Source organism: Bombina bombina, chromosome 6 (genome assembly GCF_027579735.1).
Source record: "Bombina bombina isolate aBomBom1 chromosome 6, aBomBom1.pri, whole genome shotgun sequence".
NCBI lineage: Eukaryota > Metazoa > Chordata > Amphibia > Anura > Bombinatoridae > Bombina > Bombina bombina.
Genome location: NC_069504.1, coordinates 835,444,753 through 835,472,627, shown reverse-complemented (window position 1 = coordinate 835,472,627; position 27,875 = coordinate 835,444,753). Strand labels below are relative to the sequence as shown.

At 38.5% G+C, this 27,875-nt stretch overlaps 1 protein-coding gene across 1 annotated transcript in view; it reads left to right on the top strand.

Moving 5' to 3' along the window:
• Window positions 1–27,875, top strand: part of NFU1 (NFU1 iron-sulfur cluster scaffold) — a 132,764-nt gene that overhangs the window by 49,582 nt on the left and 55,307 nt on the right. Inside the window, exons 3-6 of the mRNA XM_053718211.1 lie at window positions 7,036–7,171; window positions 17,143–17,209; window positions 17,298–17,412; window positions 26,486–26,549. Coding sequence (XP_053574186.1) covers window positions 7,036–7,171; window positions 17,143–17,209; window positions 17,298–17,412; window positions 26,486–26,549 — 382 coding nt within the window. The remainder of the gene's footprint in view (window positions 1–7,035; window positions 7,172–17,142; window positions 17,210–17,297; window positions 17,413–26,485; window positions 26,550–27,875) is intronic.

Sequence of the window (27,875 nt, the reverse complement as noted above, 5' to 3'; positions counted from 1 at the left end):
ATGCAAGTCTTACAGGTTGGGGAGCTGTGTGGGGGTCTCTGACGGCACAAGGGGTTTGGGAATCTCAGGAGGTGAGATTACCGATCAATATTTTGGAACTCCGTGCAATTTTCAGAGCTCTTCAGTCTTGGCCTCTTCTAAAGAGAGAATTGTTCATTTGTTTTCAGACAGACAATGTCACAACTGTGGCATACATCAATCATCAAGGAGGGACTCACAGTCCTCTAGCTATGAAAGAAGTATCTCAAATTCTGGTTTGGGCGGAATCCAGCTCCTGTCTAGTTTCTGCGGTTCATATCCCAGGTATAGACAATTGGGAAGCGGATTATCTCAGTTGCCAAACGTTGCATCCGGGCGAATGGTCTCTTCACCCAGAGGTATTTCTTCAGATTGTTCAAATGTGGGGACTTCCAGAAATAGATCTGATGGCCTATTATCTAAACAAGAAACTTCCCAGGTATCTGTCCAGATCCAGGGATCCTCAAGCGGAAGCAGTGGATGCATTGTCACTTCCTTGGAAGTATCATCCTGCCTATATCTTTCCGCCTCTAGTTCTTCTTCCAAGAGTGATCTCCAAGATTCTGAAGGAATGCTCGTTTGTTCTGCTGGTAGCTCCAGCATGGCCTCACAGGTTTTGGTATGCGGATCTTGTCCGGATGGCTTCTTGCCAACCGTGGACTCTTCCGTTAAGACCAGACCTTCTGTCGCAAGGTCCTTTTTTCCATCAGGATCTCAAATCCTTAAATTTAAAGGTATGGAGATTGAACGCTTGATTCTTAGTCAAAGAGGTTTCTCTGACTCTGTGATTAATACTATGTTACAGGCTCGTAAATCTGTATCTAGGGAGATATATTATAGAGTCTGGAAGACTTATATTTCTTGGTGTCTTTCTCGTCATTTTTATTCCTGGCATTCTTTTAGAATTCCGAGAATTTTACAGTTTCTTCAGGATGGTTTGGATAAAGGTTTGTCTGCAAGTTCCTTGAAAGGACAAATCTCTGCTCTTTCTGTTCTTTTTCACAGAAAGATTGCTAATCTTCCTGATATTCATTGTTTTGTACAAGCTTTGGTTCGTATAAAACCTGTTATTAAGTCAATTTCTCCTCCTTGGAGTTTGAATTTGGTTCTGGGGGCTCTTCAAGCTCCTCCGTTTGAACCTATGCATTCATTGGACATTAAATTACTTTCTTGGAAAGTTTTGTTCCTTCTGGCTATCTCTTCTGCCAGAAGAGTTTCTGAATTATCTGCTCTTTCTTGTGAGTCTCCTTTTCTGATTTTTCACCAGGATAAGGCGGTGTTGCGAACTTCTTTTGAATTTTTACCTAAGGTTGTGAATTCCAACAACATTAGTAGAGAAATTGTGGTTCCTTCATTATGTCCTAATCCTAAGAATTCTAAGGAGAAATCATTGCATTCTTTGGATGTAGTTAGAGCTTTGAAATATTATGTTGAAGCTACTAAGACTTTCCGAAAGACTTCTAGTCTATTTGTTATCTTTTCCGGTTCTAGGAAAGGTCAGAAGGCCTCTGCCATTTCTTTGGCATCTTGGTTGAAATCTTTAATTTATCATGCTTATGTCGAGTCGGGTAAAACTCCGCCTCAAAGGATTACAGCTCATTCTACTAGGTCAGTTTCTACTTCCTGGGCGTTTAGGAATGAAGCTTCAGTTGATCAGATTTGCAAAGCAGCAACTTGGTCTTCTTTGCATACTTTTACTAAATTCTACCATTTTGATGTGTTTTCTTCTTCTGAAGCTGTTTTTGGTAGAAAAGTACTTCAGGCAGCTGTTTCAGTTTGAATCTTCTGCTTATATTTTTAGTTTTTTCATTATAAAATGTAATCTTTATTTTGGGTGTGGATTATTTTTCAGCGGAATTGGCTGTCTTTATTTTATCCCTCCCTCTCTAGTGACTCTTGCGTGGAAAGATCCACATCTTGGGTAGTCATTATCCCATACGTCACTAGCTCATGGACTCTTGCTAATTACATGAAAGAAAACATTATTTATGTAAGAACTTACCTGATAAATTAATTTCTTTCATATTAGCAAGAGTCCATGAGTCCCACCCTTTTTGTGGTGGTTATGATTTTTTTGTATAAAGCACAATTATTCCAATTCCTTATTTTTTATGCTTTCGCACTTTTTTCTTATCACCCCACTTCTTGGCTATTCGTTAAACTGATTTGTGGGTGTGGTGAGGGGTGTATTTGTAGGCATTTTGAGGTTTGGGAAACTTTGCCCCTCCTGGTAGGAATGTATATCCCATACGTCACTAGCTCATGGACTCTTGCTAATATGAAAGAAATGAATGTTTTTTAGTTTAAAAAAAAAAAGAAAAAATGTCATTTTCGGTTTCGTTTCGGTTTTTGGCCAAGGAAATTCTGAATTTTCGGTTTCCGTACAGAGTTTTCATTTCGCTGCATTCCTAATCTAAAGTAAGACTTTAAGATTACTAAGGTGTAGACTGTCCCTTTAAGGGGAAACATTTTTTATAGTACATTGCCCATTTAAATAAAAAAAAATACTAAAGTATATTGCTTTTTTTTTTTAACTGCTCATTACTAAACATTTTATATGACAATCTCAGAGTGTTTACTGGCCCTTTTTAGCAGTTGTTAACATTCTGCTCAACTGAGAATGAGCATCAGACTGATGTACTACAGGATATGTCTCCTCTGTGAAATGCATAGTGATTTACAAGAGACTGCACCCTGAATAGCAGTGGCCTGCTGAACAAGCAAGGACGTTTTTCCAGTTCATCATGGTCATTCTAAGTGAAGTGCATCTGTCTCTTGTTTTTGTTGGTTAATTACTAAGAGTAAGAAGGGCAAAAGAGACCTGGACTCCTTGCTCACTACTGCAATTCACTTATGAGGCCTAGAGAGTCTGAAATGTGCATTTATTATTTTAGCTGTATTAGCCTTCCAAAAGCAAATTATTATGTCCCTAAATGACTATTATAGTGGTACCGTAACCTCAATAACATACAGATCTATTACTTATACTAATGACTGTTAGAAAAAAAATAGAAGATACAGAGATGAATTCAAGCATAGTTACACTGAGTACGTTTTCATATGAGGAGCAATCTGCTTGAGTTCTATTGAGATCTTAGTCCGGTATCTAGTAAGAACTAGAATCATCTATATAGCTCTTAAGATGTTATCTTTAACTGCAAATTAAAATATATTATCTACACATAACCCATTTCATAATTTATAGAGAAGAATGAATGCAGTCAGCAGAGGCTGCTGATCTTACAATAAGACTATAAATGCTCCCAGAGTAAACAGAGTGCTTCTTCCGAGTATTTTAAGATTGAAGCAGATGGAGAAGATTTATACAAAGCGGTTAAAGTGAAAGTTATTCCTAGCGTTTCACAAATGCTAGGATTGACTATTGAAACAAATAAAGGGGACTTTCATTCATGAAGTATAAGATACTTCATGTAGAAATCTCCTTTATTTGTCTCAACCGATTGGCGATTTGAGCTGCTAACAAATGCCACGGCAAAAAAAATTTTTTCCTAAGAGGTGACATTTTTACCTCTTGGCCAATAGCGGTGCGGTAAATCCGGCTCCTATGGGTGCCAAGCCGGATTTACCGCACTGCTATTGGCTCAAATCGCCAATCGGTTGAGACAAATAAGAGATTTCTAGATTCAGCGATGTCTTTCGGACTTGATACGCTACAGCATATCATGTCGGACAGTCATTGATAAATCGGCCCCAATAACTTTTCCCATGCATAGCAGCAAAAGGCCTAATAGTGTACTTATTCAGCAGACTGTTAGAAGTCAATTCAAATGACTGAGACAATGACCATCTTGAAATTGTTCTTTACAAAATCTTAAATGCAGTCTTAAACTGTAATTTTGACCTTTCTATCCCTTTAATTTTGACTTTCATGAACTTTTAAGCAAGATGCTTTTGGAAGTTTGTGAACAGAGTCACCACTTGGCCTTTTAGGTATTGGTTTATAGTTATTTTATTTCCCTACATAGACTGCATACCATAGCGCTTTGTCATCAGATAAAACATAAAAATATATTGTAAATACTAAAAATAGAAAAAGGAATCCTGATATTCTTCTTATAGCATTTTTATTTGTACTGGTAAAGATCATACAAAGATTGTAATAACTTGTTTACCTACCATATTGCACATAATAGTGACAAAGTATTTTTTATGCCAGTAACAGTATTTTCCCCAGTACCTATTAAATGGGCACACCACCCAACTAATTTTCCTGACCACATGGCTAAAATTTAAGCTAGTATAAAGCTACAAATGGGTAATTATTTTTTCCCAAATTTTCCCAAATTATCATCAATAATCAATGCAATTAAGTTTGTGCTTTGGATAGCTTATGTAATATTTATAAATAACAGAAAGTTATATAATATTGTAAAGTATTGCACTTTGTTCCAGATATTGTGTGTTTTTGAGTCTATTCATTTAAAGGGATAGTCAACACCAGAATTTTATTGTTTAAAAGGATAGATGCTCCCTTTATTACCCATTCCCCTTTTTGCATAGCCAACACTGTTATATTAATATACATTTTACCTCTGTGATTACCTTGTATCTAAGCCTCTGCAAAATGCCCCCTCATTTCAGTTCTTTTGACAGACTTGCATTTTAGCCAATCAGTGCTGACTCCTAGGTAACTTTACGTGCGTGAGCTATATGACACACGTGAACTAACGCCCTCTAGTGGTGAAAAACTGTCAAAATGCATTCAAATTAGAGGCGGCCTACAAGGTCTAAGAAATCAGCATATGAGCCTACTTAGGTTTAGCTTTCAACTTAGAATACCAAGAGAACAAAGCAAAATTGATGCTAAAAGTAAATTGGAGCGTTGTTTAAAATTACATGCCCTATTTGAATCATGAAAGTTTATTTTGGACTTGACTGTCCCTTTTAAGTGTTTTATGTATATGTGTATGTTGAAACTAAACCTAGGTAGGCTCATATGATAATTTCGAAGTCATTGAAGGCTGCCGCCTCTTATCACATGCTTTTTTAATTGCTTTTCACACCAAGAGACTGTTAGTTCATGTGGGCCATATAGATAACACTGTTCAGGCACAGGGATTTATTTAATAGCTAGCACAACACAATACTAAATGCAAGTAAATAGATAATAAATACAAAGTCATGTGATCAGGGGGCAGTCAGAAGATGCTTAGCTACAAGGTAATCACAGTAAAAAGTATATTAATATAACTATTGGTTATGCAAAACTGGGGAATGGGTAATAAAGGGATTATGTATCTTTTAAAACAATAACAATTGTATTGTAGACTGTCCCTTTAAGTTGTATTTTGACTCCTTTTGATAGGAGTGAGGGGTTGGTTTCTGTTCACTCTAAATAAGTATATGAAACTGAACACAACAGGGGGGGGGGGCATTGTAACCTCTCCTTCACATTGGCTTTAGAACCTTTAGACTAGGTGATAAGAAATTTACCAGAAGCCAATGGTATAGTGTTGTGGCTCTTAAATGGATAGTAAAGTCAAAATTAAACTTGCCTGATTCATATAGAGCATGCAATTTTAAGAGACTTTCAAATTCACTTCTATTTTCAAATGTGCTTCATTCTCTTAGTGTCATCTGTTGAAAAATAATAGGCACATATCATACACTAGTGGGAGCTGCTGCTAATTGGTATACAAACCTGTTGGGGCACTCTCGTGTCCAACTCTAGGGGGCGCTTAGAGAGCTAAAAAATATAAATATATAAGCTAAAATATGGTGACTAGTGTGATCACTAAATCTGCACAATTGCAAAAGAGCACTCAATGATACAAATAAGGTGATAAAAATTATACACTATATGGTGCTGATAATCACAATATGCAATTGGCAATTAATATAAAGTCTTATCTGAGTCCTTAATGGATTATACTGTGTGGGTCAGAAATATCCCAGAGTGGTCTTCTGTGATGGTAGAATCATGCTCCAGCAGTGGAAGCCAATGTTATGGTCTCGTCAGCTTTTAATTTTTATTAATATCAGTAATATAAAACCAATGGCTGTGTACAATACCCAAAGAATATAAAAACAAAGTTTGAAACAGATTGCAACGAGTTTCTCAGCTGTGCTAGCTGTTTCCTCAGGCATCTAATTGGTACCTGCACACATTTGTCTCTTGTGATTGGCTAACTAGATATGATAAGCTAACTGCCAGTAGTGCAATGCTGTTCCTTCAGCAATGGATAACAAGAGAATGAAGTAAATTTGCTAATAGAAGTAAATTGGAAGTTGTTTAAAATTGTATGCTCTGTCTGAATCATAAAAGAAAATGTTTGGGTTTACTATACCTTTAAGTTGAAAATCACATTGTTATAAGGTCTTACTTAGGGAGCATATTACCACTTTTAGATGTCATTTAATCTCTCCTACTCATTCATATTGTGTTGGAGACAGTGTTAATAGGTATGCATATTTGAGATGCTTGTACTAAACTGGGGATGGTGTGGTATTCTGTATTTCATGTCTGTTATTCTATAGCTTAGTTGATGCCGTGTGACCCAGTGCTCATTCTGGTACATGTGGGGGAGAACCACACCCTATCGCTGTAACTGGTGGGTTAGAGCTGGCAATAATGCATTTTAATTGGTAGCTGTACTAATTTTACAATGATTTTTTTTTAAAAAAAACCCCATTATTTTCCCCTAATGCAGGAAACATTTTTTTGCTATGTTTTTCATTATTTTTACTGTCTTCTGTTTTAACATTTGAAAGTAGCCAAAAGGGTCCAGCAAACTGAGGGTCTACTGCTAGTTAACATTCAATCCTCCATAAGCAAACTTGCAAGCATTCACTAGAAGATTTGGCAGAATATTATGGTACCCACTATATTGTGCTGTGGGCTTTGTTGGTATATATATATATATATATATATATATATATATATATATATATATATATATATATATATATATATATATATATATACACACACACACAATAAAGAGCAGATTCGATTAATCAATTTCCATATTCTTATTGATGTGTTTTTTCTTCTAGTGAGATGCATGTTCATTCAGACCCAGGACACACCAAACCCCAACAGTGTCAAGTTTATCCCTGGAAGAGCCGTTCTGGATGGAGGAACCATGGACTTTTCAAACCCTGCTGCAGCATACTGCTCACCTCTTGCCAGGTATTGTGAACTGCAAGAATAAGATAATTCCCATGATTTTTGAACATAATAAGTATGAGTTGAACATGTTTATCCCCTTTATGACACAGACACACCCTGTATGTCACGTGTCCTTAAGGGGTTTTTAGCCCTGTTATAGTTGGTCTCGCTGATGGTGGCAAGACACACTTCCAGGAGGCATTCAGCGCTATTTAACCCCTTGCAGTGAAAACAACCAATGAGCAAGGCACGTCTGCTGTCGGTTAGGGGTTAAAAGCATATTCTTATGCATATAGTGCATTTTAAGTATATAGTTATCTACTTTGTGGAACCTTTCATCAGATTTACAGTGTAGTTTCGCTGGAAGAAGTAAAGGCAAGAATACTGAATCCTGATAAGTTAATCAGAAAATAGTGCTAGTGTGTAATAAATACTATCTTTGTACTGTAACGGATCATAACTTTCCCCCCTTATAGTGCCATAAGGCCTGATGATCAAAAATGCATCAGCATGAAAACAAATCTTGCAAAATCTCTGCAATGCTTGTGTCTCTCATTCATATGAAGAGCCCTTTATAGTGAGCTCTCAAGCTTGTATTTGCCTTTCTAAAATTCATTGGTGTATGTAACAGTACTGATGAGACTTGTTAGATGATCTTGCCAGAGAGAAGTGCTTTAGATCATTGGGTCATTAGAGGTTATACTGAAATCGAATTACAGGCACATACCTCTAGTATTATATAAGTAGAAATATCTTTTAAAATAATTTGAGTACAATTTATAAAAAAAGGTGTGAGAGATTTTAAAATATTTTATATATAATATATTATATATATATATATATATATATATATATATATAAACATATAAACAATATTGTACAAATATGCAGTATATTGTTAGACAACAAAAATTAATTTGTTAAAGGGAAAGTCTACACTAAAATTGTTATTGTTTAAAAAGATAGATAATGCCTTTACTACCCATTCCCCAGCTTTGCACAACCAACATTGTTATATTAATGTACTTTATAACATTTAAACCTCTAAATTTCTGCCTGTTTCTAAGCCATTATAGACGGCCTCTTATAACATGCTTTTTATTAGCTTTTCACAACAGGAAATTGCTAGTTCCCGTGGGCCATATAGATAACATTGTGTTCACGCCCGAGGAGTTATTTAAGATTTAGCACTACACAGTACTAAATGCAAGTCAATAGATAATAAGTAAAAAGTTATATGTGGAGCTGTCAGAAGATGTTTAGATACAAGTTAATCACAGAGGTTAAAAGTATATTAATATAACTGTGTTGGTTATGCAAAACTGGGGAATGGGTAATAAAGGGATTATCTATCTTTTAAAACAATAGGAATTCTATTGTAGACTGTCCCTTTTAAATAAATGCAATGGGAATTTTAAAGTATGATGCAGAGTTACAATAATTTAAATAATGCTTGAATATAAAATAGATATTATACGACACCCGCCAACTTTAGCAACCAAAAACTGCTTAGTGCAGTTTTTTTTTTTTTTCTAAAAAAAAAAAAAAAAAAAAGATTTTTTTTTTTTAATAAAACACTAAACTATACTTTAATTTGGCGCCAGTTGCGGCACTTTTAAAATAAATTAACCAGAGGTTAATTTTTTTAAGTACTGACTTGTAATGGCTGGTTATTTATCGTGCTCCTGTAAACGGGCGAATTAGCCCGTTTGCACATGCACAATAAATTAGCGCTCAACTTGTAATCTAGCCCTAAATCGGCAGGAAAAAAACAGACATTCTACATATGAATGAATAATAAAAGTGTCTGAAAACAAGGATTTAAGTAATGAAACAAAACATAGGAAACACATATTCTCAATAACGTTGAAACTAACATTCAAATCAGAAGGATACTCTAGGGATCACACAGGTAGAAAACACTTTATCCAAAGTGCTTGGGACTGAAAAAAGGTTTGGATTTCGGCATAGTTTGGACTTTGGAATATTTGCATCTGCATTGTGACAGTTTGGAGAGGGGATAGAACCAAGTGTAAACGACAATATGTTATGTCATTTAGGCAATATTTACATGTAGCCTAATTGTAGTTTTATATCATTTTTAAATCATTTAATACTTTTGTATGCATAGTACCTCCATAAAGATAATACAGTACTGTAATCAGAAAGGGAATATTTGTTGTTTTATGTAAACATAAACTACTATTTGCATATTAGAACACAAAAAAACAAAGACACAGGCAGAGAAGATTGGAATTTCGGATTTGGGGATTTGTACCTGTAATTTGAAAAGTTATGGGGGGAAATAGGAAAGAATTTAATTGGGAAAAATAGAGGGGGAGGGGGAAAGAGAGGAGACAGCTGAGCCGCAATGGGGGTAAACAGTAGTAGTAGGGGTCAGTCAAGGAGGGTGGGCAGTCGCGATGTCACAAAGTAAATTTTTACTTGATTTTTAAAAATTTTGCATTTGACTAATAAAAAATTCAAATTTTACATTGATATTATTGCATTTAATAAGAAATTTAGTAAAGCATTCTCTCTCTTTTGTTTAAAATAATCTTTATTGATAAAGTATATAGCATAAAGAACGTGACTGTAACAGTACAATCAGATAACTTAATAAAGACAGATAAGAAAGTAAGTCTGCATTGTAATATTTCTTGTAATACAGGGGTGGCCAACAGCCCATGGGCCATATGCAGCTTTCTGTACTAGGTTTTGCGGCCTCAGGAAAAAAGTAGAACTGTGAATTTCTGCCATAGTTTTGGTGGTAGGAAAAAGCAGAGCTAAATATATGCACTTTGGGTACTTCTCATTTTTGAGTAGGTTTGCCACTGGTGTCCAGTATTAAACCGGACTGTCCTGTATTTTATTAGGCTGTCCAGTAAAATCTGAACAAAAATACACTTAAATGTCCAGTTTGTTTAAATCCCTGAGTGTTCACTAAATGTATAAGGGCTCCTATGCCTAAACTCATTGCAAATATGGAACAGAGAAAAGTTATAGGAAGTCAAGCGGGTTAAATCTGCTATTTCTTTCATGTAATTAACAAGAGTCCATGAGCTAGTGACGTATGGGATATACATTCCTACCAGGAGGGGCAAAGTTTCCCAAACCTTAAAATGCCTATAAATACACCCCTCACCACACCCACAAATCAGTTTTTACAAACTTTGCCTCCAAGGGAGGTGGTGAAGTAAGTTTGTGCTAGATTCTACGTTGATATGCGCTCCGCAGCAAGTTGGAGCCCGGTTTTCCTCTCAGCGTGCAGTGAATGTCAGAGGGATGTGAAGAGAGTATTGCCTATTGAATGCAGTGATCTCCTTCTACGGGGTCTATTTCATAAGGTTCTCTGTTATCGGTCGTAGAGATTCATCTCTTACCTCCCTTTTCAGATCGACGATATACTCTTATATTTACCATTACCTCTACTGATTCTCGTTTCAGTACTGGTTTGGCTTTCTACAAACATGTAGATGAGTGTCCTGGGGTAAGTAAGTCTTATTTTCTGTGACACTCTAAGCTATGGTTGGGCACTTTATTTATAAAGTTCTAAATATATGTATTCAAACATTTATTTGCCTTGACTCAGAATGTTCAACTTTCCTTATTCTCAGACAGTCAGTTTCATATTTGGGATTATGCATTGAATTATCATATTTTTCTTACCTCAAAAATTTGACTTTTTTCCCTGTGGGCTGTTAGGCTCGCGGGGGCTGAAAATGCTTCATTTTATTGCGTCATTCTTGGCGCGGACTTTTTTGGCGCAAAAATTCTTTTCCGTTTCCGGCGTCATACGTGTCGCCGGAAGTTGCGTCATTTTTTGACGTTATTTTGCGCCAAAAATGTCGGCGTTCCGGATGTGGCGTCATTTTTGGCGCCAAAAGCATTTAGGCGCCAAATAATGTGGGCGTCTTATTTGGCGCTAAAAAATATGGGCGTCGCTTTTGTCTCCACATTATTTCAGTCTCATTTTTCATTTGCTTCTGGTTGCTAGAAGCTTGATATTTGGCATTCTTTCCCATTCCTGAAACTGTCTTATAAGGAATTTGATCTATTTTGCTTTATATGTTGTTTTTTCTCTTACATATTGCAAGATGTCTCACGTTGCATCTGAGCCAGAAGATACTACAGGAAAATCACTGCCTGCTGGATCTACCAAAGCTAAGTGTATCTGCTGTAAACTTTTGGTAGCTATTCCTCCAGCTGTTGTTTGTAATAATTGTCATGACAAACTTGTTAAAGCAGATAATATTTCCTTTAGTAATGTACCATTGCCTGTTGCAGTTCCCTCAACATCTAAGGTGCAGAATGTTCCTGATAACATAAGAGATTTTGTTTCTGAATCCATAAAGAAGGCTTTGTCTGTTATTTCTCCTTCTAGTAAACGTAAAAAGTCTTTTAAATCTTTTCTCTCTACAGATGAATTTTTAAATGAACACCATCATTCTGATTCTTTGGACTCTTCTGGTTCAGAGGATTCTATCTCAGAGATTGATGCTGATAAATCTTCATATTTATTTAAGATGGAATTTATTCGCTCTTTACTTAAAGAAGTACTAATTGCTTTAGAAATAGAGGATTCTAGTCCTCTTGATACTAATTCTATACGTTTGGATAAGGTTTTTAAAGCTCCTGCGGTTATTCCAGAAGTTTTTTCTGTTCCTAATGCTATTTCTGCAGTAATTTCCAAAGAATGGGATAAATTGGGTAATTCATTTACTCCTTCTAAACGTTTTAAGCAATTATATCCTGTTCCGCCTGACAGGTTAGAATTTTGGGACAAAATCCCTAAAGTTGATGGGGCTATTTCTACCCTTGCTAAACGTACTACCATTCCTACGTCAGATGGTACCTCGTTTAAGGATCCTTTAGATAGAAAAATTGAATCTTTTCTAAGAAAAGCTTATCTGTGTTCAGGTAATCTTCTTAGACCTGCTATATCATTGGCTGATGTTGCTGCAGCTTCAACTTTTTGGTTGGAAACTCTAGCGCAACAAGTTACAGATCGTGATTCTCATGATATTATTATTCTTCTCCAGCATGCTAATAATTTTATCTGTGATGCCATTTTTTATATTATTAGAGTTGATGTTAGGTTTATGTCTCTGGCTATCTTAGCCAGAAGAGCTTTATGGCTTAAGACTTGGAATGCTGATATGGCTTCTAAATCAACTCTACTTTCCATTTCTTTCCAGGGAAATAAATTATTTGGTTCTCAGTTGGATTCTATTATTTCAACTGTTACTGGTGGGAAAGGAACTTTTTTACCACAGGATAAAAAATCTAAAGGTAAAAACAGGGCTAACAATCGTTTTCGTTCCTTTCGTTTCAACAAAGAACAAAAGCCTGATCCTTCGTCCTCAGGAGCAGTTTCAGTTTGGAAACCATCTCCAGTCTGGAATAAATCCAAGCCTGCTAGAAAGGCAAAGCCTGCTTCTAAGTTCACATGAAGGTACGGCCCTCATTCCAGTTCAGCTGGTAGGGGGCAGGTTACGTTTTTTCAAAGAAATTTGGATCAATTCTGTTCACAATCTTTGGATTCAGAACATTGTTTCAGAAGGGTACAGAATTGGTTTCAAGATGAGACCTCCTGCAAAGAGATTTTTTCTTTCCCGTGTCCCAGTAAATCCAGTGAAAGCTCAAGCATTTCTGAATTGTGTTTCAGATCTAGAGTTGGCTGGAGTAATTATGCCAGTTCCAGTTCCGGAACAGGGGATGGGGTTTTATTCAAATCTCTTCATTGTACCAAAGAAGGAGAATTCCTTCAGACCAGTTCTGGATCTAAAATTATTGATTCGTTATGTAAGGATACCAACGTTCAAGATGGTAACTGTAAGGACTATATTGCCTTTTGTTCAGCAAGGGAATTATATGTCCACAATAGATTTACAGGATGCATATCTGCATATTCCGATTCATCCAGATCATTATCAGTTCCTGAGATTCTCTTTTCTAGACAAGCATTACCAATTTGTGGCTCTACCGTTTGGCCTTGCTACAGCTCCAAGAATTTTCACAAAGATTCTCGGTGCCCTTCTGTCTGTAATCAGAGAACAGGGTATTGTGGTATTTCCTTATTTGGACGATATCTTGGTACTTGCTCAGTCTTTACATTTAGCAGAGTCTCATACGAATCGACTTGTGTTGTTTCTTCAAGATCATGGTTGGAGGATCAATTTACCAAAAAGTTCTTTGATTCCTCAAACAAGGGTAACCTTTCTGGGTTTCCAGATAGATTCAGTGTCCATGACTCTGTCTTTAACAGACAAGAGACGTCTAAAATTGATTACAGCTTGTCGAAACCTTCAGTCTCAATCATTCCCTTCGGTAGCCTTATGCATGGAAATTCTAGGTCTTATGACTGCTGCATCGGACGCGATCCCCTTTGCTCGTTTTCACATGCGACCTCTTCAGCTCTGTATGCTGAACCAATGGTGCAGGGATTACACGAAGATATATCAATTAATATCTTTAAAACCGATTGTTCGACACTCTCTAACGTGGTGGACAGATCACCATCGTTTAATTCAGGGGGCTTCTTTTGTTCTTCCGACCTGGACTGTAATTTCAACAGATGCAAGTCTCACAGGTTGGGGAGCTGTGTGGGGATCTCTGACGGCACAAGGAGTTTGGGAATCTCAGGAGGTGAGATTACCGATCAATATTTTGGAACTCCGTGCAATTTTCAGAGCTCTTCAGTTTTGGCCTCTTCTGAAGAGAGAATCGTTCATTTGTTTTCAGACAGACAATGTCACAACTGTGGCATACATCAATCATCAAGGAGGGACTCACAGTCCTCTGGCTATGAAAGAAGTATCTCGAATTTTGGTTTGGGCGGAATCCAGCTCCTGTCTAATCTCTGCGGTTCATATCCCAGGTGTAGACAATTGGGAAGCGGATTATCTCAGTCGCCAAACGTTGCATCCGGGCGAATGGTCTCTTCACCCAGAGGTATTTCTTCAGATTGTTCAAATGTGGGGGCTCCCAGAGATAGATCTGATGGCCTCTCATCTAAACAAGAAACTTCCCAGGTATCTGTCCAGATCCCGGGATCCTCAGGCGGAGGCAGTGGATGCATTATCACTTCCTTGGAAGTATCATCCTGCCTATATCTTTCCGCCTCTAGTTCTTCTTCCAAGAGTAATCTCCAAGATTCTGAGGGAATGCTCGTTTGTTCTGCTAATAGCCCCGGCATGGCCTCACAGGTTTTGGTATGCGGATCTTGTCCGGATGGCATCTTGCCAACCATGGACTCTTCCGTTAAGACCAGACCTTCTGTCGCAAGGTCCTTTTTTCCATCCGGATCTGAAATCCTTAAATTTAAAGGTATGGAGATTGAACGCTTGATTCTTGGTCAAAGAGGTTTCTCTGACTCTGTGATTAATACTATGTTACAGGCTCGTAAATCTGTATCTCGAGAGATATATTATAGAGTCTGGAAGACTTATATTTCTTGGTGTCTTTCTCATCATTTTTCTTGGCATTCTTTTAGAATACCGAGAATTTTACAGTTTCTTCAGGATGGTTTAGATAAGGGTTTGTCCGCAAGTTCTTTGAAAGGACAAATCTCCGCTCTTTCTGTTCTTTTTCACAGAAAGATTGCTATTCTTCCTGATATTCATTGTTTTGTACAAGCTTTGGTTCGTATAAAACCTGTCATTAAGTCAATTTCTCCTCCTTGGAGTTTGAATTTGGTTCTGGGAGCTCTTCAAGCTCCTCCGTTTGAACCTATGCATTCATTGGACATTACATTACTTTCTTGGAAAGTTTTGTTCCTTTTGGCCATCTCTTCTGCTAGAAGAGTTTCTGAATTATCTGCTCTTTCTTGTGAGTCTCCTTTTCTGATTTTTCATCAGGATAAGGCGGTGTTGCGAACTTCTTTTGAATTTTTACCTAAGGTTGTGAATTCCAACAACATTAGTAGAGAAATTGTGGTTCCTTCATTATGTCCTAATCCTAAGAATTCTAAGGAGAAATCATTGCATTCTTTGGATGTAGTTAGAGCTTTGAAATATTATGTTGAAGCTACGAAATCTTTCCGTAAGACTTCTAGTCTATTTGTTATCTTTTCCGGTTCTAGAAAAGGCCAGAAAGCTTCTGCCATTTCTTTGGCATCTTGGTTGAAATCTTTAATTCATCTTGCCTATGTTGAGTCGGGTAAAATTCCGCCTCAGAGAATTACAGCTCATTCTACCAGGTCAGTATCTACTTCCTGGGCGTTTAGGAATGAAGCTTCGGTTGACCAGATCTGCAAAGCAGCAACTTGGTCCTCTTTGCATACTTTTACTAAATTCTACCATTTTGATGTATTTTCTTCTTCTGAAGCAGTTTTTGGTAGAAAAGTTCTTCAGGCAGCGATTTCAGTTTGAATCTTCTGCTTATGTTTTTCGTTAAACTTTATTTTGGGTGTGGATTATTTTCAGCAGGAATTGGCTGTCTTTATTTTATCCCTCCCTCTCTAGTGACTCTTGTGTGGAAAGATCCACATCTTGGGTAGTCATTATCCCATACGTCACTAGCTCATGGACTCTTGTTAATTACATGAAAGAAAACATAATTTATGTAAGAACTTACCTGATAAATTCATTTCTTTCATATTAACAAGAGTCCATGAGGCCCACCCTTTTTTGTGGTGGTTATGATTTTTTTGTATAAAGCACAATTATTCCAATTCCTTATTTTATATGCTTCGCACTTTTTTTCTTATCACCCCACTTCTTGGCTATTCGTTAAACTGATTTGTGGGTGTGGTGAGGGGTGTATTTATAGGCATTTTAAGGTTTGGGAAACTTTGCCCCTCCTGGTAGGAATGTATATCCCATACGTCACTAGCTCATGGACTCTTGTTAATATGAAAGAAATGAATTTATCAGGTAAGTTCTTACATAAATTATGTTGTTTACGTGAGTTACTGGCAGCCAAAGAGATAACATTATTGATTTGTATGTTACTGGCAGTCAAAGTGTAAAATGACTGCTTAGCTGTAAAACATAGATATTGTGGGATCAAGAATGGGGGCTAATGTAGAGCTTTTGGGGGAGCATTGTGTGACCCCATCTACCATTGTGCCCAGCCTCTCACTGATTGTCCAGTATTTTTGTGGAGGAGAGCTGGCAGTTCTATTAGTGAGCAAACTGAACCCTCTGAAGAGGAGAACAGCAGATAGAGGGTGCCCTGAAACATTACCTAAATCTGCCCCTGTGGCACTTGACATTTTTAGGAAATATATTATTTGTGTGTATAATATTCATAAATGCATGTGCACCCCTTAAGGTTTCTAAAATTTTGATTTGCCGCCCCCATAGTTTAGGATGTTGGTACTCACTGTTTTAAAGGGACAGTCAACACCAAAATTGTTATTGTTTAAAAACATAGATAATACCTTTACTACCCATTCCCCAGCTATGCACACCCAACATTGTTATATTAATATACTTTATAACATTTAAACCTATAAATATCTGCCTGTTTCTAAGCCACTACATACAGCCTCTTATCACATGCTTTTTATTAGCTTTTCACTAGAGACTGCTAGTTCATGTGGGCCATATATATAACATTGTGCTCACGCCCATGGAGTTGTGCAGGACACTGCACTAATTGGCTAAAATACAAGTCAATAGATAATAAATAAATAGACGTGATCAGGGGATGTCAAAAGAGGCTTAGATACAAGGTAATCAAAGTATATTAATATAACCGTGTTGGCTGTGCAAAACTGGGGAATGTGTAATAAAGGGATTATCTATATTTTTAAACAATAGAAATTTTGGAATAAACTGCCCCTTTAATAGATAAAAGAATAGCAATTGCTAGCTATTGATATCTGAACATCAATGCTAATTGTAGCAAATTATATAATTTGTTTTTTTTAATAATGCTATACCTAATTTTTATAATTTTATGTATCTTGCACTGGACATAATTATTTTTTGTTTATAAAGCATATTTACATAAAACTGTATAATAATACAAATACATTTTCCTAGACATCTCTTCAGGGTTGAAGGAGTAAAAAGTGTCTTCTTTGGCCCTGACTTCATCACCATCACTAAGGTAATATATTACTATATACACAATAAATAAAGCCTATTGTTTCTCTTTCTAACACTGCTAACCACATATTGTATCCTCAAAATCACAGGAAAGTGAAGGAATTGACTGGAACCTAATAAAACCAGATGTATATGCAACTATTATGGATTTCTTCTCCTCAGGCTTACCTGTAGTGACAGCAGATGCTCCCCGTAATGATACAGGTCAGATGATGTTTGCGGTTTTGTTTGTTATAATTGCCTTTTTATTGTTTTTAAAAAACTGTTTTCATTTTCTATTATACTAATTGTATTTGTAATAACTTAAAGTGATTGTAAACTCTTCCCTTTATAGAAACAGATCCGGAATGTTATTGATATCTTAGATGGAGTTTAATTAATCATTTGTAATGAAGATGCGATATAACTTATTTTTTAATATAGTAATGAAATTCAAATACCCCGCTAACGGTTTGAATTGTTCTCCAATCGGCACTCTCCCCTTTGGGCGCCTTTTGTTGTAGCTAGAGCGCTGATTGGACAACAATTCAAACCGTTAGCGGAGTATTTCTGAAGTTAGCAGCGGAGTGTGGGGTATTTGAATTTCATATCTACATTAAAAAATAAGTTATAGCGCTACTTCGTTACAACTGATGAATTAAACTCTATCTAAAATATCAGTAACCTTCCGGATCTGTTTTTTTTTTAATTTTTATTATAAAGGGGAGAGTCATCAGCTAACTCCTTCTTGTAAAAGTTCAACACACTAAGATCTGGATTTGCACAGATCCAGCGCTAAGGATTTTTTCTGTGCTATACCAATAAATTATGATGATAATAATAGTCTTAGTTTGTTATACCTTCACAAGAATAATTCCTGCTCTGAAAATTGCCAAATGCGGTTTGCGACCTCCATCTTCGGCACTCATTTACTCATGAAGTTCACGAATGCACATGCCTAGTATAGACTCCACAACACCAGTACAATGAAATACAGTAGCTTTGCTATGTTTCAGCCCATTGCAGACTTAATCTTAAAACCCCTATGGTCTGAAACTTTGAAGATTGTGGTGCTACAATGGATGAAATAAAAGCTACTATATTTTATTTTACTGGTGCTGTCTGTGGAGTCTATATTGTCTGCAATAGCTGGTGTGTGCAGTGACCCTTCTCTAAATGCATCAAAGACTAAAGCTTGGATTGCTGTACCTAGTAGATGATCTACCAAAAGAACAAAATTATTTTTATAATAGACACAAATTTAAGGTCTCTTAAAGGGGCAGTCTACTCCAGAATTGTTATGGTTTAAAAAGATAGATAATCCCTTTATTACCCTTTCCCCAGTTTTGCATAACCAACACGGTTATATTAATATACTTTTTACCTCTGTGATTACCTTGCATATAAGCCTTTGCAGACTGCTCACTTATTTCAGTTCTTTTGACAGACTGGCATTTAGTCAATCAGTGCCCTCTCATTTGTAACTCCACGAGCGTGGTCACAATGTTATCTGTATGGCACACCTGGACTAACGCCCTCTAGCTGTGAAAAACTGCCAAATGCACTGAAATAAGGGGCGGCCTTCAAGGGCTTAGAAATTTCGAGTGAGCCTACCTAGGTTTAGCTTTCAACAAAGAATAGCAAAAGAACAAAGCAAATTTGATGATAAAAGTAAATTGGAAAGTTGTTTAAAATTGCATTCCCTATCTGAATCATGAAAGTTTAATTTTAACTAGACTGTCCCTTTAAACCCTTAACGACCAAGGACGTACCAGGTACGTCCTGCAAAAACTGTCAGTTAGTGACAATGGACGTACCTGGTACGTCCTTGGTCTAATTAAGCGCTGGAAGCGATTGCGATCGCTTCCAGCAGCTCTCAGGGTATTGCAGTTATGCCTCGATATTGAGGCATCCTGCAATACCCTTTTTCAAGCATCTGATGCAGAGAGAGCCACTCTTGTGGGGTGGGGGAGGGAAGAGAGCTGTTTGGGAGGGGTCAGGGGGTGGGATGTGTCAGGTGGCTGGCTGATCTCTACACTAAAGCTAAAATTAACCCTACAAGCTACCTAATTAACCCCTTCACTGCTGGGCATAATAAAAGTGTGGTGCACAGCGGCATTTAGCGGCCTTCTAATTACCAAAAAACAATGCCAAAGCCATATATGTCTGCTATTTCTGAACAAAGGGGATCCCAGAGAAGCATTTACAACCATTTGTGCCATAATTGCACAAGCTATTTGTAAATAATTTCAGTGTGAAATCTAAAGTTTGTGAAAAAGTGAAAAAAAAAATGTATTTGATCGCATTTGGCGGTGAAATGGTGGCATGAAATATACCAAAATGTGCCTAGATCAATACTTGGGGTTGTCTACTACACTACACTAAAGCTAAAAATAACTCTACCGCTCCCTAATTAACCCATTCACTGCTGGATATAATACACGTGTGGTGCGCAGCAGCATTTAGCAGCCTTCTAATTACCAAAAAGCAACGCCAAAGCCATATATGACGGCTATTTCTGAACAAAGGGGATCCCAGAGAAGCATTAACAACCATTTGTGCCATAATTGCACAAGCTATTTGTAAATAATTTCAGTGAGAAACCTAAAGTTTGTGAAAAAGTGAACGATTTTTTTTATTTGATCGCATTTGGCGGTGAAATGGTGGCATGAAATATACCAAAATGGGCCTAGATCAATACTTTTGGGTTGTCTACTAAAAAAAAATATATACATGTCAAGGGATATTCAGGGATTCCTGACAGGTATCCGTGTTCCAATGTAACTATCGCTAATTTTGAGAAAAAAAATGGTTTGCAAATAGCAAAGTTCTACTTGTATTTATTGCCCTATAACTTACAAAAAAAGTAAAGAACATGTAAACATTGGGTATTTCTAAACTCAAGACAAAATTTAGAAACAATGTAGCATGGGTGTTTCTCCAACATTGGTGTGTCCGGTCCACGGCGTCATCCTTACTTGTGGAATATCTCTTCCCCAACAGGAAATGGCAAAGAGTCCCAGCAAAGCTGGCCATATAGTCCCTCCTAGGCTCCGCCCACCCCAGTCATTCTCTTTGCCGTTGCACAGGCAACATCTCCACGGAGATGGTTAAGAGTTTTTTGGTGTTTAAATGTAGTTTTTATTCTTCTATCAAGTGTTTGTTATTTTAAAATAGTGCTGGTATGTACTATTTACTCTGAAACAGAAAAGGATGAAGATTTCTGTTTGTGAGAGGAAGATGATTTTAGCAGACAGTAACTAAAATCGATTGCTGTTTCCACATAGGACTGTTGAGATGAAGTAACTTCAGTTGGGGGAAACAGTTAGCAGACTTTTCTGCTTAAGGTATGACTAGCCATATTTCTAACAAGACCATGTAATGCTGGAAGGCTGTCATTTCCCCTCATGGGGACCGGTAAGCCATTTTCTTAGTCAAACAAACAGAATAAAGGGCTTAATATGGGCTAAAAAACTGGTAGACATTTTTATGGGCTAAATCGATTGCTTTATTTGGGCATTTTATTCATATTTATGCTGACAATTCGCATTTATAAACTTGGGGAACGTTTATTAAACGGCAGGCACTATGTTAGACACCTTTTCCAGTCAGGGGGCCTTCCTAGTTGTAGACTGAGCCTCATTTTCGCGCCATTACTGCGCAGTTGTTTTTTGAGAGCAGGGCATGCAGATGCATGTGTGAGGATCTGATATTTGCTGGAAAAGCTTCTAGAAGGCGTCAATTGGTATCGTATTCCCCTCTGGGCTTGGTTAGGTCTCAGCAAAGGCTATAGCTGGGACTGTATAGGGGTTAAATTTGTAAACGGCTCCGGTTCCGTTATTTTAAGGGTTAAAGCTCTGAAATTTGGTGTGCAATACTCTTAATGCTTTAAAACACTGTGGTGAAATTTTGGTAATTTTTGAACAATTCCTTCATACTTTTTCACATATTCAGTAATAAAGTGTTTTCTGTTTAAAATTTAAAGAGACAGTAACGGTTTTGTTTTAAAAGTTTTTTGAGCTTTGTTGACAAGTTTAAGCCTGTTTAACATGTCTGTGCCTTCGGATAAGCTATGTTCTATATGTATGAAAGCCAATGTGTCTCCCCATTTAAATTTATGTGATAATTGTGCCATAGCGTCCAAACAAAGTAAGGACAGTACTGCCACAGATAATGAAATTGCCCAAGATGATTCCTCAGATGAGGGGAGTAAACATGATACTACATCATCTCCTACTGTGTCTACACCAGTTTTGCCCACACAGGAGGCCCCTAGTACATCTAGTGCGCCAATGCTTATTACCATGCAACAATTAACGGCTGTAATGGATAACTCCATAGCAAATATTTTATCCAAAATGCCTACTTATCAGAGAAAGCGCGATTGCTCTGTTTTAAACACTGAAGAGCAGGAGGGCGCTGATGATAATTGTTATACCCTCACACCAATCTGAAGGGGCCATGAGGGAGGTTTTGTCAGATGGGGAAATTTCAGATTCAGGAAAAATTTCTCAACAAGCTGAACCTGATGTTGTGACATTTAAATTTAAATTAGAACATCTCCGCGCACTGCTTAAGGAGGTGTTATCTACTCTGGATGATTGTGACAACTTGGTCATTCCAGAGAAATTATGCAAGATGGACAAGTTCCTAGAGGTTCCGGTGCACCCCGACGCTTTTCCTATACCCAAGCGGGTGGCGGACATAGTGAATAAGGAGTGGGAAAAGCCCGGCATACCTTTTGTTCCCCCCCCCCCTATATTTAAGAAATTATTTCCTATGGTCGACCCCAGAAAGGACTTATGGCAGACAGTCCCTAAGGTCGAGGGGGCAGTTTCTACTCTAAACAAACGCACTACTATTCCTATCGAAGATAGTTGTGCTTTCAAAGATCCTATGGATAAAAAATTGGAGGGTTTGCTTAAAAAGATTTTTGTACAGCAAGGTTACCTTCTACAACCCATTTTGTGCATTGTTCCTGTCACTACAGCAGCGTGGTTCTGGTTCGAGGAACTAGAAAACTCACTTAGTAGAGAGACTCCATATGAGGAGGTTATGGACAGAGTTCACGCACTTAAGTTGGCTAACTCTTTTATTTTAGATGCCGCTTTGCAATTAGCTAGATTAGCGGCGAAAAATTCAGGGTTTGCTATCGTGGCGCGCAGAGCGCTTTGGCTAAAGTCTTGGTCAGCGGATGTGTCATCCAAGACAAAATTGCTTAACATCCCTTTCAAAGGTAAAACTCTATTTGGACCAGAATTGAAAGAGATTATTTCAGACTTCACTTGGGGAAAGGGCCACGCCCTTCCACAAGATAGGCCTTTCAAGGCCAAAAATAAGTCTAATTTTCGTTCCTTTCGCAATTTCAGGAACGGACCGGCCTCTAATTCTGCATCCTCTAAGCAAGAGGGTAATGCCTCACAACCCAAACCAGCCTGGAAACCGATGCAAGGCTGGAACAAGGGTAAGCAGGCCAAGAAGTCTGCCGCTGCTAACAAAACAGCATGAAGGAGTAGCCCCCGATCCGGGACCGGATCTAGTGGGGGGCAGACTCTCTCTCTTTGCTCAGGCTTGGGCAAGAGATGTTCAGGATCCCTGGGCGCTAGAAATAGTTTCTCAGGGTTATCTCCTGGAATTCAGGGAACTACCCCCAAGGGGAAGGTTCCACATGTCTCACTTATCCTCAAACCAAATAAAGAGACAGGCGTACTTACATTGTGTAGAAGACCTGTTAAAGATGGGAGTGATACACCCAGTTCCAATAAAGGAACAAGGAATGGGATTTTATTCCAATCTGTTCGTAGTTCCCAAAAAAGAGGGAACTTTCAGACCAATTTTGGATTTGAAGATCCTAAACAAATTTCTCAGGGTACCATCGTTCAAGATGGAAACCATTCGAACGATTCTACCACTATCCAGGAAAGTCAATTTATGACTACCGTGGATCTAAAGGATGCGTACCTACATATTCCTATCCACAAAGAACATCATCAGTTCCTAAGGTTCGCTTTTCTGGACAAGCATTACCAGTTTGTGGCCCTCCCATTCGGGTTAGCCACTGCTCCAAGGATTTTCACAAGGGTACTAGGGTCTCTTCTAGCGGTTCTAAGACCGAGGGGCATTGCAGTAGTACCTTACTTGGACGACATTCTAATACAAGCGTCGTCCCTGTCAAAAGCAAAGGCTCATACAGACATCATTCTGGCCTTTCTCAGATCACACGGATGGAAGGTGAACATAGAAAAAAGTTCTCTGTCTCCGTCGACAAGAGTTCCCTTCTTGGGAACAATAATAGATTCCTTAGAAATGAGGATTTTTCTGACAGAGGTCAGAAAGTCAAAACTTCTAAGCACTTGTCAAGTTCTTCATTCTGTTCCTCCTCCTTCCATAGCGCAATGCATGGAAGTAGTAGCGTTGATGGTTGCAGCAATGGACATAGTTCCTTTTGCACAAATTCATCTAAGACCATTACAACTGTGCATACTCAAACAGTGGAATGGGGACTATACAGACTTGTCTCCAATGATTCAAGTAGATCAGAAGACCAGAGATTCACTCCGTTGGTGGCTGACCCTGGACCATCTGTCCCAGGGAATGAGCTTCCGCAGACCAGAGTGGGTCATTGTCACGACCGACCCAGTCTAGTGGGCTGGGGCGCGGTCTGGGAATCCCTGAAAGCTCAGGGTCTATGGTCTCGGGAAGAGTCTCTTCTCCCGATAAACATTCTGGAACTGAGAGCGATATTCAATGCTCTCATGGCTTGGCCTCAACTAGCAAAGGCCAGATTCATAAGGTTCCAATCAGACAACATGACGACCGTTGCGTATATCAATCATCAGGGGGGAACAAGGAGTTCCCTGGCGATGAAAGAAGTGACCAAAATAATTCAATGGGCGGAGGATCACTCCTGCCACCTGTCTGCGATCCACATCCCAGGTGTGGAAAACTGGGAGGCGGATTTTCTGAGTCGTCAGACATTCCATCCGGGGGAGTGGGAACTCCATCCGGAGATCTTTGCCCAAATAACTCAATTATGGGGCATTCCAGACATGGATCTGATGGCGTCTCGTCAGAACTTCAAGGTTCCTTACTATGGGTCCAGATCCAGGGATCCCAAGGCGACTCTAGTAGATGCACTAGTAGCACCTTGGACCTTCAACCTAGCTTATGTATTTCCACCGTTTCCTCTCATTCCCAGGCTGGTAGCCAGGATCAATCAGGAGAGGGCCTCGGTGATCTTGATAGCTCCTGTGTGGCCACGCAGGACTTGGTATGCAGACCTGGTGAATATGTCATCGGTTCCACCATGGAAGCTACCTTTGAGACAGGACCTTCTTGTTCAGGGTCCATTCGAACATCCAAATCTGGTCTTCCTCCAGCTGACGGCTTGGAGATTGAACGCTTGATTCTATCGAAGCGTGGGTTTTCAGATTCTGTGATAGATACTCTGGTTCAGGCCAGAAAACCGGTAACTAGAAAGATTTACCATAAAATATGGAAAAGATATATCTGTTGGTGTGAATCCAAAGGATTCCCATGGAATAAGATAAAAATTCCTAAGATTCTCTCCTTTCTACAAGAAGGTTTGGAGAAAGGATTATCTGCAAGTTCTCTAAAGGGACAGATCTCTGCTTTATCTGTCTTACTACACAAAAGAATGGCAGCTGTGCCAGATGTTCAAGCATTTGTTCAGGCTCTGGTTAGGATCAAGCCTGTTTACAGACCTTTGACTCCTCCCTGGAGTCTAAATCTAGTTCTTTCAGTTCTTCAAGGGGTTCCGTTTGAACCTTTACATTCCATAGATATTAAGTTACTATCTTGGAAAGTTTTGTTTTTGGTTGCAATTTCTTCTGCTAGAAGAGTTTCAGAGTTATCTGCTCTGCAGTGTTCTCCGCCCTATCTGGTGTTCCATGCAGATAAGGTGGTTTTGCGTACTAAGCCTGGTTTTCTTCCTAAGGTTGTTTCTAACAAAAATATTAACCAGGAGATAGTTGTACCTTCTTTATGTCCGAATCCAGTTTCAAAGAAGGAACGTTTGTTACACAATTTGGATGTAGTCCGTGCTCTAAAATTCTATTTAGAGGCTACAAAAGATTTCAGACAAACATCTTCCTTGTTTGTTGTTTATTCTGGTAAAAGGAGAGGTCAAAAAGCGACTTCTACCTCTCTTTCCTTTTGGCTTAAAAGCATCATCCGATTGGCTTATGAGACTGCAGGACGGCAGCCTCCTGAAAGAATCACAGCTCACTCCACTAGGGCTGTGGCTTCCACATGGGCCTTCAAGAACGAGGCTTCTGTTGACCAGATATGTAAGGCAGCGACTTGGTCTTCACTGCAGACTTTTGCCAAATTTTACAAATTTGATACTTTTGCTTCTTCGGAGGCTATTTTTGGGAGAAAGGTTTTGCAAGCTGTGGTGCCTTCCATTTAGGTGACCTGATTTGCTCCCTCCCTTCATCCGTGTCCTAAAGCTTTGGTATTGGTTCCCACAAGTAAGGATGACGCCGTGGACCGGACACACCAATGTTGGAGAAAACAGAATTTATGCTTACCTGATAAATTACTTTCTCCAACGGTGTGTCCGGTCCACGGCCCGCCCTGGTTTTTTAATCAGGTCTGATTAATTATTTTCTCTAACTACAGTCACCATGGTACCATATGGTTTCTCCTATATATATTTCCTCCTGTCCGTCGGTCGAATGACTGGGGTGGGCGGAGCCTAGGAGGGACTATATGGCCAGCTTTGCTGGGACTCTTTGCCATTTCCTGTTGGGGAAGAGATATCCCACAAGTAAGGATGACGCCGTGGACCGGACACACCGTTGGAGAAAGTAATTTATCAGGTAAGCATAAATTCTGTTTTTTTGGTGGTTGTAGATGTGTAACAGATTTTGGGGGTCAAAGTTAGAAAAAGTGTGTTTTTGTTTTTCATTATATTTTATATTTTTTTTTATAGTAAATTATAAGATATGATAAAAATAATGGTATCTTTAGAAAGTCAATTTAATGGCGAGAAAAACAGTATGTAATATGTGTGGGTACAGTAAATGAGTAAGAGGAAAATTACAGCTAAACACAGCAGAAATGTAAAAATAGCCCTGGTCCCAAACGGTCAAAAAATGGAAAAGTGCTGTGGTCCTTAAGGGGTTAACATTGCTTGCGCTATCTAAACCTTGAAAGTTTAATTTTGACTTTTTTGATTCTTTAAAAGTTTTTACATGTGTGCTTTTCACTGCACAGCCATTTTTTTCTGGTGCTGTATATAATTTAACAACACTTTTATTATTCTCTCTTTAAGCTGCATCTGAGGAAGATGATGAAGTGGTGACCATGATTAAAGAACTTCTGGATACCCGAATTAGGTGACTTAATTATTTCTACAGTGTAATTTTTAATTATTTAGTGTAATTTACCTCTGAAAGTGTAATATTCAGAAATCTGCTCAAACAATATTATAGACATTGATTGCCTGATTAGTGCAGGGTCTCATTTATATCAGGTAATACTTTTCAAGGATTTTGTTTGTTTATACAATTTCAGTTTAAATTCTTATTATTAACCATTCAAGGATAGATCTCATGCAATTTTCTAAAATACAGCTGCTACCCAAAAACATTGATTGACCTATTACATGCTGTCCACTGCTATTTAGTGACAACTCGCTAGTAGCAGCATCGGGCAGCTTTCAGACCCAATTCACTATAATGCTATAAACATGGAAAAACACAGAACATGGCCAGCAAGAGGCGGCAAAAACACTCCATCCAAAGGCTTAAATACCTCCCCCACTTCCCTCATCCCCCAGTCATTCTACCAAGGGAACAAGGTAGGAGAAATATCAGGGTGAAAAAAGGTGCCAGAAGAACAAAAAAGAATTACAGCCACCTCATAGAGAAAAAATGCAGACGGGAGCTGTGGACTCATCCCTTCAGAAGAAAATGAAATTATCAGGTAAGCATAATTTATGTTTTTCTTCTTAAAAGAGAAGAGTCCACAGCTGCATTCATTACTTTTGGGAAAACAATACCCAAGCTAGAGGACACTGAATGCAAACAACGGGTGGGTACAAAAAGCGGCCCCTTCGAAAGGCACCACAGCCTGAGTTACTCAACACCCTAAAATTTAAGAACAAACAACACGGGAGAAAACCAGAGCCCAGGTAATTGCACATTAGTTACACCGCTGGCAAAGCCGAACTAAAGACCATTCAGTCCCAGAGTCCGTCAAGCCCAAATGACCTCTGAGACGTCCGCCCCGTGAAACTACTCCCAAGAAGGTACCCGGCCAAAGACAAAGACCGCATCTGCCCCCAAAAGGGAAACCAGCTTCCAGGAAAAATCCAAAGGAACTTTTTCCACTCAACACATATAAAACAACCCATGGTTGTTTTACAATAACAACTCTCAGGGAGACGAGCTCCCTAGAAACACAAGGACCAAGAAAAAAAGGATCCAGACACAGGGAAATATGTCCCAAAAAGGACTCGAGGAACACCCTCATATCCCTGATCCTGTACCATACCCTAAGGTACTCCAGGAAAACATGAGTCCCCCGTTGCCTCATAGCATATCTAGACCGCAGGCTAGACAGGCAGAGACAGCAGAAACAGGATAACTATACCAGCATCTAGAAAAGAGCTTTCGAAAAAGAACCTCAAACCGCCTGAACAGGAACTCTCACTGACCAGC